This window comes from Hipposideros armiger, unplaced genomic scaffold, assembly GCF_001890085.2.
Source record: "Hipposideros armiger isolate ML-2016 unplaced genomic scaffold, ASM189008v1 scaffold_31, whole genome shotgun sequence".
NCBI classification, from domain to species: domain Eukaryota; kingdom Metazoa; phylum Chordata; class Mammalia; order Chiroptera; family Hipposideridae; genus Hipposideros; species Hipposideros armiger.
Window position 1 is genome coordinate 5,670,481 of NW_017731381.1, and position 16,739 is coordinate 5,687,219.

A 16,739-nucleotide genomic window follows, 5' to 3' on the forward strand; every position below is an offset into this window, starting at 1 on the left:
AGGCCGCACAAGTTCCTGTCACACTTGGGTGATGAACAAAGAACATAATTTCTCTGAGTTTCAGCTCCATCATCTTCAGAAGGAAGATAATTAGTTTTACTTTGGCAAGTGTTTATTAAAATTAAGTAAGATGTTGCTGGTGAGGGTGCCTGGTGGGCATGTTTATTTTTAATATGTTTATTTTCCTTCTCCCATCATTGGGACCCTGTTTGAGATACTGAAGAACGACCTTTTGGTCCTAAGGTTGCTATGACGCCAACTCTCAGCATTTTCATCCATACAACACTGGCAGGTCACCTTTCCAAACATCAGACCCTTTCTGTTGGCATAATGTGGTTTCCAGCCCCTTTCATCGGCCCAGACGACTCAAAGCTCGCCCACAACCAGCTCGATTTATAACGTCCAGTTTCCCAAGTGTGTGGCTTCATTATCATAATTGTTAGCGTCTACCTAGCCTTCTATCTCTGTGGTTACCCCATCTGCCTGAACCCCACGTTGGGGAAATCCATTGTGCAAACATATATACAAATCCCAGGCTTGCTATGGTCAGACCAGCTCTGGCTTCTATGGTAGGAAACCTGGTTTAAAATCTTTCAATGGCTCCCCACTGTGCTTAGGATAAAGGCCTGTGAGGTCCTGCATGGGACCTCTATGCCCCTCTTCCAGACTCATCTGCAAAACTCCGCCTTTGCCCAGATCGGCAAACACAATTGCCTCCTCTCAGCCTCTCATTCTTGCCAGGCTCCCCCTTGCCACAGGGCCTTTGCACCTACTGTTTCCCACGTGTTCTTTCCTCCCTTCGTTGCCTAGACCCCATCTAGACATCCTTCCATTCTCAGCTCAAATGTCACTTTCTCAGGGACGCCTTCTTTCACTTCTCAGAAGGGGGGGGGGATCTAACTTTTAGAAGCTCCGGCGTTCCTATGAGCCTCTCTTCTTTTGCATTGTCACAGACTGTCTTTTTTGTTTGTACGTATGACTATCTGAGTAATGGCAGGATTTTGTTTCTCATGGGCTGTGGATCTGAGGGCCTTAGTTCCTCGCTGGCTCTTGCCTGGAGGTCCCCCTCACTTCTTGCTGGATGGGCCTCTCCGTCGGGCAACTCATAACCTGGCAGGTGGCATCACTGGAGTGAATGAGTGAGAGATCAGGAAAGGGTGAGCAAGATGAAAATCAGCATCTTTTATAACCTAATCTCTAAAATGACATCATCGCTTTTGCTGTCTTCTATTTGTTAGGAACGAGTCACTAGGTCGTGCCCACCCTCAAGGGAAGCCGTTTTTGAAGCAGCTACCCAAAATGCCCGGTTAGAACTTTTTCCTTCTCATTTGGGGCAACAAATGAAGAGGGATCCTCTGTTCTCTAGGAGAGAGAGAACCCGACAGCAAGCCTGCGAACATCCTCATGATTTAATGCGAGCCACAGAGATCGAAGAAGATTTAGAGGCCTCGTGCTCATTTCCATCGTGTCACTTCTATCGGTTATCTCACAGGAATGGGACAGCCCAGGCCCTGCTGTACCAGGCCTCCTGGTGACAATACTAGACACTCGTAGATGAAGGTGGTAATGGCCAGTAGGCCTCCTTGGGTTCCTCACCATGCCAGAAAGGCAGCAAGAATGTGATGGGTAAGTGCTCAGTTTCCCCATAAATGAGCTTGACTCCCAGCTCAGCTATATACTCATGTGTGTCTTTGAGCTCTGTTTAGCTTGTATATTTGTTTATTATGCAATCAGTTTACTTCACTGCCCTTTGCCTCCGTTTCCTCATTCATCAGATGGGTGTGGGTTGTAATAGTCCCTATTTCATTAGGTAGTTGTGAGGGTTCACAGTGAGCTAATACATGTAAAGTGCTTAAATCAAAGGGTATAATTATCACTCAATAGTTTAAACCATTGTTCCGGTTGTTGTTGTTGCATAACAATTTACTCCAACACTTTGCACCTTAAAACAACCATTTCACTGTACTCATGGAACGTGTGTCTCGGGAACCCACGACTGGGCAAGGTAGGGATGGCTTATCTCTGCTCCTCAAGGTCAGGGGCCTCTACTGGGAACATGTGACACTGGGAGCTGGAATCGCTGAAGGCTCATCCTGGAGCCAGGGCTGGGATGACTCCAAGGCTAGGATGGCCCATGGGAGCATCCGCACCCGGCCCCTCTCTGTGCCTTGGACTTCCTCACAGCATGGCGGCCTCAGCAGAGTCTTTCTAGAGGCTCGGGGCTCCAGGCACCAGTGTCCCCATGACCCAGCCTCAGAAGTCACGCAGTGTACCACTCTGTGCAACCTACTGGTTGAAGCAGTCACAAGCTCACTTAGATTTCAAGGGAGGGAACAAAGAGTTTTGGAGCCATGTTTTCAAACTGCCTCAGCCGTTATTATTTTCAGAGCGGTACAAGGGTCCCCTGGCTCAGAAGGTCTTGCCGATGCTGTCTTCTTTGCCGATACGCCTGGTTGTGTCTGTGACACACGATTTCGGCTGGACGAGGGGATGAGATGCATGCGAGCTAATGTGTCTGTGTAAGGGCACACAGTGAGATAAGCCTGCGGCCACGTGCATGCTGAGCTTGTATATGTGTTTTTGCTTGAGAGTGAGAATCAGGGGGGGTATCCCCAGCCTGTCTCCTTTCCAGAACTCACAACTCTCCCATCAACTGGCCCACCTGTTTCTACATGGGTGCCTAATGAGCCCCTTAAATGTCACACAGCCCGATGGGAGCAATAGAGTTCCTTTCCCCACCCCCAGCTGCTCCCCTTTCAATCTGTAAATCCTTATGGAGTCTACTCCAATCTGCCTACTCTCCTCCAACCCCCAACTACCACCTGAGTCCAAATCAATTCCATCTCTCCCCTGCAAAAGGCTCTCTATTTCCACCCTTGCTCCGTATAACCTGCTAGAACCCAATTATTTCTTACGTCAGATGGACTCAAATCTGCATTCCTGACGCTGGCCTCTCAAGGTCTTCAGTGATCTGGCGCTTGCCAACAGCTCCTTTGGGCCCCATCTCCCTCCACTCTCACTGTTACGCCCTGGGCTTGGCACTGGTTTCATTTCTGTTGTTCTTTCTACTTCTCAGGCTTCTTCCATCACAGGGCTGTTGCCTTTGCTTTTCCTTCTGCCTGGAGCCTGAGGCCTCAACTCCTGTTTCCCCTCCTCAGAGCAGCCTTTCCAGCCCGCAGAGCTAAAGCAGTCACCTGTGCCTGCCTGCCCCAGCAGCCTCGCCTTCATCACTAGCCGGTATTTCTCTGGCTATTTAACTTTCTCCTTCCCTCACTGGAAAGCAAACAGCACAAGAATAAGCAAATCTGTTTCCCTTGTTCCTCCAGCCCATCCAAAATGCCTGGCACCCACACGCGGGAGGTGTCCATACCTAAGTGTCCAGTGAATGGAGGGTGAGCCGGTGGAGAGTGTCTGAGCCGCTGAAGTGGGTATGTGTGTGTCCCAGTCAGTGGAGGGGTGTGTGTGTGTGTGTGTGTGTGTACTGCAGTGATTGGGGAGTCTCCTTCCGGGGGGGGGAGGACAGCATGGGGCCCTCCCGAACAAAGGGGATGACTATCGGCAGGACCCTGGGGAGGGGAGTCAGTGTGGGGTGGGGGGCAGGCAGGGGCGGTCCTGGTGCCCCTCTGTCCCGCCTCCAGGGACGTGGCAGCAGCGCTGCGGGGCGGGCTGACGGGGAGGGAGGGACAGAGGGGAGAGGCGGGCTAGAAAGTTTGTCCTGGGGCCGAGGCGGCGACTGGGCCAGGGGATGCGCGCCCAGGCCTCCAGCTCCCGCTGTCCTGCTCGCCATGGGTAAGTTGTCATCGGGCGCTGTCCGCTGGGGAGCCCCCCGAGATCCCATCAATGCATGCGCCTTCCGCCCCCTGCTTCACACTAGGACCAGACACCGCCTACCCGGGTGGCGAGCCAGGAAAGCCAGGCCTGGGCTGGGAAGGGACTTAGGCGCACTTCCTTCCATGCTCCTTTCTGCCCAGAAAATTGTGACTCGAGAGTGCTCCTTACTTGATACTGCGCGCTCACTCGGGGCCAGGCCCTCTCTTGACGGCTTTAAGCCTTAAGACAAGCCCCAGGCAAGTGAAATGGCCCCTATTCTGCAGATGAAGAAAGAGAGGTTCCACAAGGCGCAAATACATTGAGTTCACCGAACCCCTCTGCTCTGCTGGCCGGAGGATGCCTCTGTGAACAAAACATACAAAACCTGTGCTCTAGAGATGATTTGGCAGAGGGGAGACAGAGAAGATTAGAATGCAGAACTGTAGGGGGTGGGGGGTGGGGGGGGGAGGGAATGTTTTTGTTGCTACAGAGGGACCAAAGTTTCTGTGTTTCTTTCTGGATTCAGAAGCCTCAAAGGGTCACTCTGTCATTCATTCACCTACTGTGTGGAAGACATTGTTTTAAAGGCTGGGGACTCAGTGATGAACAACAGTCCATGCTCTTCTCTCTCATAGAGCTGACAGCCTAGGTGAGAAGTTGGATACACAAGTAAATTAGTTAAATAATCTCAAAGAGAGATAAGGTGCTGTGGAGCACATAAAAGGAGGTGGTGTGACAGTGATGAGGGAGGCAGGTTCTTTAGGTAAGTAGGCAGGGGTGGCGGGGCGGGGCTTCCCAGAATAGGAGGCATCGGGTGCAGATATCACCCAAAAGAAGTGGGCTTGCTGACATCTGGGAGAAGAGCTTCCAGTGAGGCAAGAACAGCAAGTGCAAAGGCCCTGAGGCAGGAGTGAGCTGGTGTGGTCCAGGCCAGGATGGGTGAGCACGGTGGGCAAGGGGAGAGCAATGGAAGGGAGGTCAGAGAGGTAGTCAGGGGCTAGATTCTGTAACACTTTGTGGTCCAAAGTGAGAAGTTTGGATTTGATTTCAAATGACATGGGAAGCTGGGGTGGGGCATGACCTGAACTGTGCTTTAAAAACTCACTGGGTTGTTCTGTGGAGAATCATAATAACTAACAGTGGCTATAAGCTAGGTAGGCATATGAGGTGGGTATTACTATCACACCCATTTATAGACGGGGAGGCTCAGAATGGTTAAGTGAGCTGCCCAAAGTCACACAGCTGTGTGAGAAGCTAGGATAGAATCCCAGTACCCTGGCTCTAGTCTGCATCTAATCACTGTACCCCTAGCTTCTCAGGCACAGTGTAATGGCACAACTGGTGACCAACTCCAGCTCTGGCTCCAGAGTCCTAATTTGGAGGCCAGGATTTGCTCTATTCCTGTTCATGGCAACTTCTAGGCCCTGGACCTTGCCACGTGCTCAAGAGCCAAGATCCTTTCTGCCTGGATTCTCTACATCCTCAGAGTTCATTCATTAATTAATTCATTTGATCATCCATTTATTCAACACGTATTTATTGAGTGCCTACTAGATGCCAGGAGCTATCCTCAGCATCGGGGAGTCAGCTGAACAAACAAACAATTCCTGTTCCTTTGGGGCTGACATTCTGGAGGGGAGGCCAATAAATATGTCAAATATATGGGTATTTCAGATGATGATAAGTACCATGGAGAAAAACAAGCAGGAAAGGGCTGGATGCTATGGGGAGGTTGCAATTTTAAGTAGAGAGCAAGAGAAGGTGATGCTTGAGTGAAGACCTAAGGGAGGGAGGGAAGGACCCCTTGGAATGGAGGGGAAGGCTTCCCCAGCAGAGGCGACAGCCACCAGGATGGTATCACCATGGGCATTCCAAGGGCTGTGGCAGGGGCATTCGAACCTACTGCTACACAGCAGCCAGAGGCACCCTATGAAAGCCTCCGTCAGACCATGTCGTTTTGCCCAGAGCCCTCCAAGGCTTCCTCTTCCCTCTGAAAAGCCCCAAGTCCTGGTGAGAAGCCTTGAGTTGACACGTGCTTGGAGTGAGGCAGAAGAGCGAGGAGCTGAGTGGGAGGAGAGCCTGCAGGGCCTTCAAGGTCACGGTAAGGACTTGGGGCTTTTCAGAGGGAAGAGGAAGCCTTGGAGGGCTCTGGGCAAAACGACATGGTCTGACGGAGGCTTTCACAGGGTGCCTCTGGCTGCTGTGTAGCATTAGGTTCGAATGCCCCTGCCACAGCCCTTGGAATGCCCATGGTGATACCATCCTGGTCCCAGACTCAGTCATTGGTTTGCTCTGCGGAAACTTCATTGAGCCCCTCTTGGGGCAAACCTAGGTCTCAGGAGACACAGAGACAGTAAGTCTCCATCCTGTCCTGTCCTGTCCAGTTTAATAAGGAGGACACATAAGCAAACTCATGACAGGGTGTGAGCCAATGGAGGGGAGAATGCAGAGTTGGCTGGAAGTGGAAAATGTGGCTTGGAAAGTTGAGGAATTAGTGAGGGGCCTCCCTCAAACTAGCTTAAAAAAAATGGGGGGCGGGGGTTGGAATTTATTGGCCGCTGAAAAGTTCATGGCTTCCAGCACAGATGGGCCTAGCAACTCAGGCAGTGCCATCAGGAATCCCTCTTGGGAAAGATGGCCTCCAGCTGCTCCAGGTAGGTAAACAACCATTTCACTTGATTGCCTCACATGGCCTGAAAGAACCTTCCTTTCTGGCAGTAAAGTCCAAGAACTGAGGGAAGTGGAGCAGAGGGAGGTGAAGATGGGGCAGGACCCCAGGGTGTTTATTGATGGCCGTGAACAGTTCGGGCAAGGCCAGCCAGGCAATAGTAGGGGGGTTGTTTCTCTGGGGGGGTGAGGATGGTGGGAAGAAGGGTGAGCAGAACAGGGGAGTGTCATTTCTCCACCCACGAAACTTTTCTCCCTGCACAAAAATTGCCTAACAGAGATGGGGAGAGGCAGAAATAAGAGAGAACAGAGAGAAATCATATCATGCCAAGGTTTTCTAATGGAGTGGTCAAGCGTATGGACTGTGGAGCCAGACCACCTGGCTGTGAATCTAGGCACAGCTACTGACTACTTTAGACCTTAGGCAAGTCACTTCACCTCTCTGATTATCAGTGTGTTCATTCATAAATAATACAAACACCCACCTTATGAAGCTGTGGTGAGAATTAAATGCGTTCTTGGCACTTAAAGCATTCAAAGCAGTGCCTGGTCCAGAGAAAACGCTGAATAAATCTGATTATAGCATTCTGAATGTTGTTGTCAGGTCCTGGTGGTTTGGCTGGGGACAGCTAAAGGGCCTGGGATGTCAATGTCATGCTTAGCTTGGGGTGAGATAGACACTGCTGGATTACTCTAGATGCTTCCAGAAATATTGAAGTTTAAGTGTGTAAATTAAAAATTAAGAGTAACCTGTATAATGGCACTGCTGATATGGTGGCTGCTAGCCACATGTGGCTAGTTTTACATTCAAATTAACTAAAATTAAATAAAATTTAAAACTAAGTTCCTCAATCCCATTCACCACGTTTTAAATGCTCAATATCCACATGGGCTGGTGACTACAGTAGATCACCTCTCTCCCCAGGTCAAGCCTTCCAAGGCTTCCACCCACTGACAATGAAATTCATCCTTGTCCTCATGACCTACAAAGCTCCACATGGTCTGGCCCTGCCTCCTGCTCCTCCGTCACCCTCTCTTCTCACTGTCACTCCTGCGATCCAGCCTCTCTGGCCTCCTTGCTGAATAGCACAGTGATTAAAAGCCTGCACTCCCTAGCGACATCAGCTCTCCCACTTACTTACTTGCTGTGTGACCATGATTCTTAACTGGTCTGAGCCTTGGAGGATGATGCTAATAATAATATGGTATAGGATTGTTGTAGGAATTAAATGAGTAAATACATGGAAAGGTCTTAAAACAGGACCTGGCACTTGGTAAGTGCCATATAAGCACTAGCTATTCATATTAATAGTTATTGTTCAAACGTACTTGCTTCAGGGCCTTTGTTCTTGCTGTTTCTCCTGTCTAGAATGTTCTTCTCCCAGATTTTACATGGCTTTGACCCTCACTTCCTTCTGATCTCTGCTCAAAGTTCCCCTCTTCAGACAGGCCTTAACTGACTACCCTGTTTAAAACAGAACTCCTCTGTCACTTTCAATCCCCTTTCCCTGCTTTTTTTTTTAAATGATACCCATCACCACCTGAAGTTTTATATTTATTTGTTTATCATCTGCCTTTTTCTACTAGAATGTCAGGTCCTTGATAACATCACTGAATTGCCAGCCCTAAAAATACTGCCTGGTGTGTTGTAGATGCCAGATAAATAAGTTTTTGAATGATTGGAGGGATGGATGGATGGATGGATGGATGAATGGGTAGGTGGAAGGGCAGATGGATGGGTGGGTGAGTGAATGAAGTGGGTGGATGCATGAACAAATGAATCGGTGGATGGATGGAGGAGCTGGATGGATAGAGGGAGGGGCTGACAGATGGAGACGAGGCTGGATGGACAGGTGCTCTGGCAAGGAACCATTCTGAACTTGACTACTCTCGCTTTTGTTTTCCAGGCCATCCCCCACCCCGCCTGCCCCTGTGTGCCTCTGTGTCTTTGCTGGGTGGCTTGACCTTTGGTTATGAACTGGCAGTCATTTCAGGTGCCCTGCTGCCATTGCAACTTGACTTTGAGCTAAGCTGCTTGGAGCAAGAGTTCCTGGTGGGCAGCTTGCTCCTGGGGGCGCTCCTCGCCTCCCTGGCAGGGGGCTTCCTCATTGACCGCTACGGCAGGAAACAAGCCATCCTCGGGAGCAACTTGGTGCTGTTGGCAGGCAGCCTGAGCCTGGGCCTGGCTGGTTCCCTGGCCTGGCTGGTCCTGGGCCGCTCAGCGGCTGGCTTCGCCATCTCCCTCTCATCCATGGCCTGCTGTATCTACGTGTCAGAGCTGGTGGGGCCACGGCAGCGGGGAGTGCTGGTGTCTCTCTATGAGGCAGGCATCACCGTGGGCATCCTGCTCTCCTATGCACTGAACTACGCGCTGGCCAGTGCCCCCCGGGGGTGGAGGCATATGTTTGGCTGGGCCGCTGCACCTGCTGTCCTCCAGTCCCTCAGCCTCCTCTTCCTTCCTGCTGGTGCCGATGAGACGGCAGCCCCCAAGGACCTCATCCCCCTCCAGGGAGGTGAGGCCACCAAGTTGGGCCTGGGAAGGCCAAGGTACTCCTTTCTGGACCTCTTCAGGGCACGGGATAACATGCGAGGCCGGACCACTGTGGGGCTGGGGCTGGTGCTTTTCCAGCAGCTAACAGGGCAGCCCAATGTGCTGTGCTATGCGTCCACCATCTTCCACTCGGTCGGCTTCCAGGGGGGAGCCTCAGCGATGCTGGCCTCTGTGGGGCTTGGCGCAGTGAAGGTGGTGGCTACACTGATTGCCATGGGGCTGGTGGACCGAGCCGGCCGCAGAGCCCTGTTACTAGCTGGCTGTGCCCTCATGGCCCTGTCGGTCAGCGGCATAGGCCTCGTCAGCTTTGCTGTGCCCATGGACTCAGGCCCAAGTTGCCTGGCCACGCCCAATGCCACCAAGCTGTCAGGCCTCCCTGGAGACTCTGGCCTGCCCATCAGCGTATCTCCACCTCCTCTGCCAACAACCAGCAAGAGCCAAGGGGAGCCAGTCTTGTCAACCTCTAAGAAAACAAAGCCTAGTCCTGGAGCTGGGGAGCCCACAGCCCCTCCCCTGCCAGCCCTAGGCACAGCCTCCTCTGCACCCCCTTCTCCTGCCCCAGAGCGTGCCCTGCTGCACTGGACAGCACTGGTCTGTATGATGCTCTTTGTGAGTGCCTTCTCCTTTGGATTTGGACCAGGTAGGTGAGAGTTTCTTGCGGTAACTGAGCCTTCTACCCCTCCTAGCGGGAAGCTGGTGAACTGTGTCCGGCAGGGTCTCGGAGGGACACTAGAAGTCGCTTGACCATGAAACCAGTGAAACTTAAACTTCAGGGCTCCTCCTTATTTGCAGGCATTCCTTTCCAGGGCAGGGACCTAATTTTATGTTAGTAATTATTTTCTTTTTAAAAAGGCCCCCAAATCTTTCAAGCTTCGGGCCTCATAGAACCCACATTTGCTCATGGATAATTCACTCAAAGGCTTTACTTGAATTTAAGGAATAGGGTGACCAACTATCCTGGTTTGCCCAGGACTGAAAGTCCCACGTCCCAGAAACCCCTCATCCTGGGGAAACTGAGACTGTTGATCACTCTAAAGGGCCTCTTCCAGCCACGTGGCGGAAGCAGCTGGGGAGGTTTGGTGTCAGGAGCCCGACCGACATTGGTTGAATGACGCCGATGGGAGGCTGCTTGCTGGCCTGTGGGTGTCCGGCCCCGGGTCCCGGCTGCAGCCTAGGAGCCCTCCCTGCTCTCCTGTCCTAGTGACCTGGCTTGTCCTCAGCGAGATCTACCCCGTGGAGATCCGAGGGAGGGCCTTTGCCTTCTGCAACAGCTTCAACTGGGCCGCCAACCTCTTCATCAGCCTCTCCTTCCTTGACCTCATCGGTGAGTCCTCTGCCCTAATATTTTGGTCCAGTTCCTTAGGAACAATTTCCTCCTGACAAGGGCCAGGGCTTCCTTATCTGTCGGGTTATAAGTGACAGAAAACCCAATGCAAACCAACTGATGAACAAAAGGGACTACTTTGTCTTAAATCACTGAAACAAGGCGGGTGGTTGGATTCAAGCAAGGCTGATCCAGAGCCTTCAACAAAATGGTCGGCCCTCTTTCGTCTCTCTCCACTCTGCCTCCCACGCCGTGGGCTTCCTTCTCAGGCAGACGCCTCATGCTGAAGACGGCTCTTCAGCCTGACACTCCCCCGTGGAAGGAGAACTTGCTTTCCCCGTGGCTCTTGCTCAAATCCTGGGACTGCTTCTGATTGGCTCAGCAAGATCACATGCCCATCCCTGAACCAATCACTGTGGCTGAAGGACTGTCTTCATCCCTCCCTCACCGGGCAGATACCCCACCCTGGAGCCCGAGGGTGGAGACAGCCTTACTCAACCACCACCGCAAGTTGGAGGGGAGTCATCCTCCAAAGGAAAATTGGGGTGCTGCTAGGAGAAAAAGACAGAGGAGAGGCTGAGAGACAAAAACAAGAGAAGATATGATCTGTGAGGCGTCTACCTCATTCCAGGGCCTCAGTGAATGGGCTGGCTTGATTGATGATTTGGGGGTAGAGGCTGAAGGAGAACTGAAGTATTCACTTTTCCTCATCCAGGAGTCATCTCTGATTGGTATGGTGGGGGGAGGGGAACAAACTCCAGATAGAGACCTGAGTGTGGGCCTCTGCCTCGCACCCCCAAATCTAGTCTCTTCTCTGTAGCCAGGAGTAAAGCAGGAGAGTTTTAAAATATTTTCTATTTGCAGCAGAACTATTCTTCACATACAACTTTGTGCAGAAGGTCCATGGAAGTGTCTGACCACATCCAGGACCCCCAGACATGCTGTAAAATTCTCCAGGCTGCACAACAGGTGCTAGTCCACACCAGCACTGGTGAGAGCTTGTCAGAGACCAGTGGGCATGGAAGCTGCAGCTTTTTCTTTTTGTTCTAAGCCAGCTCATGCCCACCTGCCAGCAGGAAGTTTTTTTCTGATCTAGTTTAGGTGCTATCATCTCTTCTACCTAGCGTTCAAACCCAGTCTGAGCAGGGCTGGGATGGGGTGGGAATCATATGGGCCCAGAACACTGGGGAAGGGTTTCTGAGATGCTCAGATGCTCATGACCCAAGGTCACTGGTAGCCCTTGGTCATTTGGGCCACAGTGGGCAGGGCTTCTTCATTGTGGGCCCCAAGGCACGGTTCTTAGGGTTCAGTTCTTTTCCTACTTCCTGCAGCCAGGCGTTTCTCCCTCAAAGGTACAGCCACCCCTGGGCGGAAACCCTGGTAGAATAATCTGCCCACCGTACCTGTCTCCCACCCCCAGTCTTAGGGACTCCGGGCTTCTCCCTGCTGCCTCGGTCTTCAAGCATTCTCTTTATGTGGAATGAACGAGCCAGTGAGAGAGTAGCAGGAACGATAGAAGGGGTTTATTAGAATTATTTATTAGAATTGTATCCTATCCTTATCATCCTCGTTTCATAGATGGGGAAATACATCCTTCCCAAGTCCAGTCAGGTAGCAGATCAGAACCCAGCCCTTCTGACTCCCAGCCCAGCTCTCTCTCTGCTGCTATAAGGATGAAGTGAGGTCAGGCTGATCAAGGAAGACTCCTCGGAGGAGGTGTGGCTAAGGCTGTTTAGAGTGGAGAGTGGCATCTGAAACATCATTTGCGCTTTTCCTCCGGTCTCTTCCTTCACAGCCTTCTTTCTTTCTCTCGGGCTGACTTCAGAGGAGTCAGGGTCATCCCTGGTGGTCCTGGTGGCTGGCCTTGAGACCCTGACCCCCACCTGAGTCTCCATTAAGAGGCGGGGGTTGGGGTGCTGAGGATTTTGTCTTCTCTCCCAAACTAATCCCAAATTGGCTGAACCTCAGTTCCCTGAATGCTTTATTTACTGAAAAAACAGTTCATGGAACACCTGAGGATTTTTTTATCTTTTTTTTTTTTCTTTTTCCCGGAGCTGGGCTTTGCCAAGGCTGCATCCTGCAGTTGTTTTACTGCCAAGGTGAACGTTATTTCCCTTCTGTTCATGTTTTCAGATTCTGAGCGCACAACACTGGTTAATGTTTTAGGTGTGGGTAAGTGGGCTTTTCCATAAAGACAAGATGCCCTTGTCAGCATGTGGGTCTGAACCTTGGCCCTTTGCCTGCCTCTGGGACAACAAGTCCTAGTCCTGCTTTAAGGTACTTACTTACCTGACAGTTGTTGGTTGTTCTGCAAATTCACTATCTGAGACTCTGCTTTGGGTGAACTGACTTTCGATGCTCAACCTGGAACCAGCTAGTTGGCTGCGCCCCGGCCCACACTCCCGCCCTCCTGTCCCCAGGCACCATCGGCTTGTCCTGGACCTTCCTGCTATACGGGCTGACTGCTGTCCTCGGCCTGGGCTTCATCTATTTATTTGTCCCTGAAACCAAGGGCCAGTCGTTGGCAGAAATAGACCAGCAATTCCAGAGGAGACGGTAAGGGGGACGGGGCGTGCCGGGAATTGTCCCATCCAACCCAGAGCACTTTGCGGCAGGAACTTAACCCTCCCCTTTGCGAAAGAGTGTTTTTCTTCTCTTCCTATCGCTCTCCCTGCCTGGACACTGCGTTTTAGCCTGTCTTCATACAGGAGCTGTTTTCTTTGAGTTGTTTTGTGTCTTCCTACAGCAGAGTTTCATTTGACTATAAGCCCAGCTCACAGGACATTTTAAATCACATAATTATGGACTCACGAGAGGTCAGAATAGTAGAATCCTAAAACCAGAGAATCTGAGAGTCATGGAAGCTCAGAGAAACAAAACATTATAACTGTGGCCTTTTAAAATTGCACACAAAGAACTGTGGGCTGACTCATGCAGTGGGTATTTAAGTCCCTACTATGTGCCAGGCAGTGTTCTGGGCCATAGGACATATGGCTGAGAATAAGATGGAAAAGACCCTTGTCCTCAGGGAGCTTCCCCCACTGGAGTGGATGTGGTTGCAGCCAAGGGGAGTGTCGGGGTCCCCAGGGTCACGTGAAGATGAGGACAGACACAGGGAGACCAAGATGCGCAGCTGGGTAATGTAGAAAATGGACATGCACATTAAGGCAGGCAGCAGGAAAGGTCAGGGTGGGCTGGGGGTCCCAGGCGCTGCGCCACTCCCTTTCTTCCCAGGGAAAGCCCCCAGGCCCTGCTCCCCTCTTATTCTATTCACTCTGCTTGACAGGTTCGCCCTGGGCTTTGGCCATAGGCAGAGCACTTCTGGCGTCCAGTACAGCCGCATCAAGGTCTCTGCAGCCTCCTGAGGAGTCCATCTGCCTGGAAGATTCTGGAACCATGGCTTTAGCAGATAGCCTCTAGCATCCTGCTTGCCTGGGCCCTGAAGCACAAGTTCCAGGTGGTCCTTTGAGACTCGCCTCTACCCCAGAAGAGGTCTTTTGTGCTGAGGTGAAAGGGATGAAAGTCCGAGAACCCAAAAGTTTTCATTTTGAGTCTCAGGCTTGGAGGGTTCCTGAGGGTCTGCCTTCTTGCCTCAGTTTCCCCATTGACTCATACATCTCTGCAGTTCTTATGCGAACCTCATATGGAGTTTCCACTGCTCCCTGGACTTTCTCAAAGAAACTGTGGGGTCCCAGTCCTGGCAGGAAGTCTCTCCTGCTGTCACCCATAAATCCAGCTGAAGACACCATCTTCTCTGCTCTCTTTTCCCATCTGGCTGGGACTGTTCGACAAATGGGAAGCCAGCTTTTTGGCTCTTAGGTCTCATTCTCTTCCCCAGAATATTTACCATTCACCAGCGACTCAGCCTGCTTTACGGGAGGCTTGAGTTCTAGTCCTGATTCTGCTGGGGTCATTGCTGGGTTACCGCGGGCCTCCGTTTTCCCCATATGTGCAATGGGGGACCTGGGCCAGGCTGTTTCTAAGATCTCTTCTGATGCCAATGAGCTGGAATTCTCAATGCTGGTATCTAACAGGTGTTCACCATGGGCCCTGCTCTCATGTCATTAGTCATCTCTTAGAGAGATGTAAGTTTTATTAGGGGAGAGGTGACTCGAAGTCCAGAACTGTGTGCACTACAACCCAAGAGCCGTCCGGTGCATGTAACGAGCTCCAGGCGCTGGGTTTGGAGGCCGACAGACCTGGCTGTTGGTGCTGCCTTTGCCTCTTGGCAGGAGTTGACCTTGGGTAAGTAACACCTCCCTCAGCCTCAGTTTCCGCATCTGCAGAATGGGGGTGATTATGCCCCCAGGGGTGTATTTAACCCTGTCTCCTTTTAGGAGGGTCTGCAGCTGGTCCCGCTCAGCTAGTCGGGGCATCGGGAGGTTCTGTTCACCCTCAGTACCCAGTCCCCTACCTTTGGGACATTGTAAAGGGTCATCCCCCAACAGCTGAGACAGAGGGACGCTAAGCAGGTAGCTCAGGCCAGAGGTCACTAAAGGAAGGGACTACAAGAAGGAGTTCCTGGATGCTGAGAATGAAGGGCTAGAATGGGTCCAGGGTGCTGGCAGCAGACAAGGCTGTGTCACCCGTGCCTGTGCACCTGAGTTGACACAGCCCCCCAGAACTCCGGTCCCTCAACTTCTCCTCTCCTTGCATTTGGAGATACAGACGCTCCTGGACTTATGATGGAGTTATGTCCCAATAAACCCATCGTAAAGTAAAAAATGAATATAATACATCTCACCAAGCGAACATCACAACTTAGCCTAGCCTCCCTGAAACATGCTCAGAACACTTCCAGTATTTAGCCTACAGTTGGACACAATTGTCCAAAAATGCGAATACACTGGACAATATCATTTCTACCCTCACGATCGAGTGGCTGACTGGGAGCTGGGGCTAAGCATCACGAGAGTATCATACTGTATATCACTAGCCCAGGAAAAGATCAGAATTCAAAGTACGTTTCTACTGACCGAATGCATATTGCTTTCACACCATCCTAAAGTCAAAACATCATAAGTTGAACCACTGAAAGTAGGGGAATGTCCCTTATATCCAGGGGTATGCTGGAGCTGACTTGTCCTGGCTTGTGAGAGCTTATTGTTAAATATTCAGGATTTTTGCAAGCTGGCTGTTAAACACAGACTCCAAAAGAAATTACGTTACTTAAACTTATAATTAAATAAATTATATTGAAAACAAAGGTAGCAAATACTAAAAACTCATCACTTCCTTATTTGACCATATTTTACAATTGTCTGTGCTCTTGAGGTGATTTACATCTGTTGTATCTTTGGCGGGACATAGGGAAGAGGTGAATGTTTCTTCCCCATTGCACGTTCAGGATGTCATCATGTTAGTCGCTCGACACTGGCCTTGGGGAGTGTGTTTGCACCACAGAGATTGGGGGACATTACACATCAGGGCTTGATTTATTGTTTTGTTGATTTTCCAGTCTAAAGAATGAGATGGATAAAATGTTAATAATGCAAATTAAACTTAAAAGTATGTCTGTCATGTCTACAGCTGATACATTGTAAGTGGTGCAAAAAAATGGAGGGACGGTTGTTCCAGGATTTGAACACTGTTATCAAGTTCAGCAAGCAAGCTGCTTATGTCATTGATGAAGGGGGTCTGATATCCATATTCACTGTTTTACTTTCTTTTGACTCATTAACGTAAACAGAAATTTCAGCCAGCACTCACATCGTCAGAACTACCCTTGTGAGCGACTTCTTGCTGAGTCGTATTGTTATCGAATATTTATTCATAGTCTTATTTTGTCCTGTCATGGCTCAATTGCGATAATTGTTGGTTTTGTGTACAAGACTTAGGCAAAAAAATAAAAAAAAAACATTCTGTAAGAATGAATTGGCTGATGGAATTTATAACAAAGTGTGTCTTCAATAAAGTGTTCATTATTATTTGTAAAGGTGTAGATTTTGTGCTGCAAATACACACCTCATCCCAGTAACATTTACACACACACACACGCACAGTTTTTTCCTTGAGAGCATGTTGTTAGACGCTAATTAGCACATCGCTGCTGAAATCTGTCCTTGTGTTCCCTTCAGATCCAGTTCCCTCTCTCGGGACCCCAAGAGATGTCAACAAATGTTTTAGTAAAATTTTAATAGGTGCGTTCAATATATTAAATTATGTAATAATCCTGGAATTTGTGTAATATTTTGGTGTGCTGCCATTCATCTCATTAAATAAAATAATTTTTAAGAATGAAATTTAGTTTTTGTTTTTTGGTTTTTGTTTTTTTCAATTGGGGAATTGGGGGAGGGGAACAGCCAAGTTGTTGTTCTTCAGTCTTAGTTGTGGAGGGTGCAGCTAGCTCAGCTCCAAGTCCAGTCACCATCCGGCCTCCCATCGGCA

General features: G+C 50.3%; 1 protein-coding gene across 3 annotated transcripts; it reads left to right on the forward strand.

The window, feature by feature from the left end:
- Window positions 1-3,710: 3,710 nt before the first annotated feature.
- On the forward strand, window positions 3,711-16,287 carry SLC2A10 (solute carrier family 2 member 10). 3 transcript variants are annotated; one of them, XM_019637111.1, is made up of 5 exons: window positions 3,711-3,789; window positions 8,385-9,668; window positions 10,230-10,352; window positions 12,773-12,908; window positions 13,639-16,287. In XM_019637111.1, exons 1-5 carry the CDS (start codon window positions 3,786-3,788, stop codon window positions 13,715-13,717), a joined length of 1,626 nt encoding a protein of 541 aa, XP_019492656.1. In that variant the 5' UTR covers window positions 3,711-3,785; the 3' UTR covers window positions 13,718-16,287. The 3 variants fall into 3 exon arrangements, 2 of the variants coding, with proteins under 2 accessions (XP_019492656.1, XP_019492657.1); XR_002123330.1 differs by lacking the exon at window positions 13,639-16,287 and having other exon boundaries at window positions 10,230-11,343; window positions 12,773-12,844; XM_019637112.1 differs by lacking the exon at window positions 10,230-10,352.
- Window positions 16,288-16,739: the final 452 nt, after the last annotated feature.

Coding starts and splice junctions, on each gene's coding strand:
- SLC2A10 (XM_019637111.1), top strand. Junction 9,669..10,229: donor CTCCTTTGGATTTGGACCAG/GTAGGTGAGAGT, acceptor CTCCTGTCCTAG/TGACCTGGCTTGTCCTCAGC. Junction 10,353..12,772: donor CTCCTTCCTTGACCTCATCG/GTGAGTCCTCTG, acceptor TCCTGTCCCCAG/GCACCATCGGCTTGTCCTGG.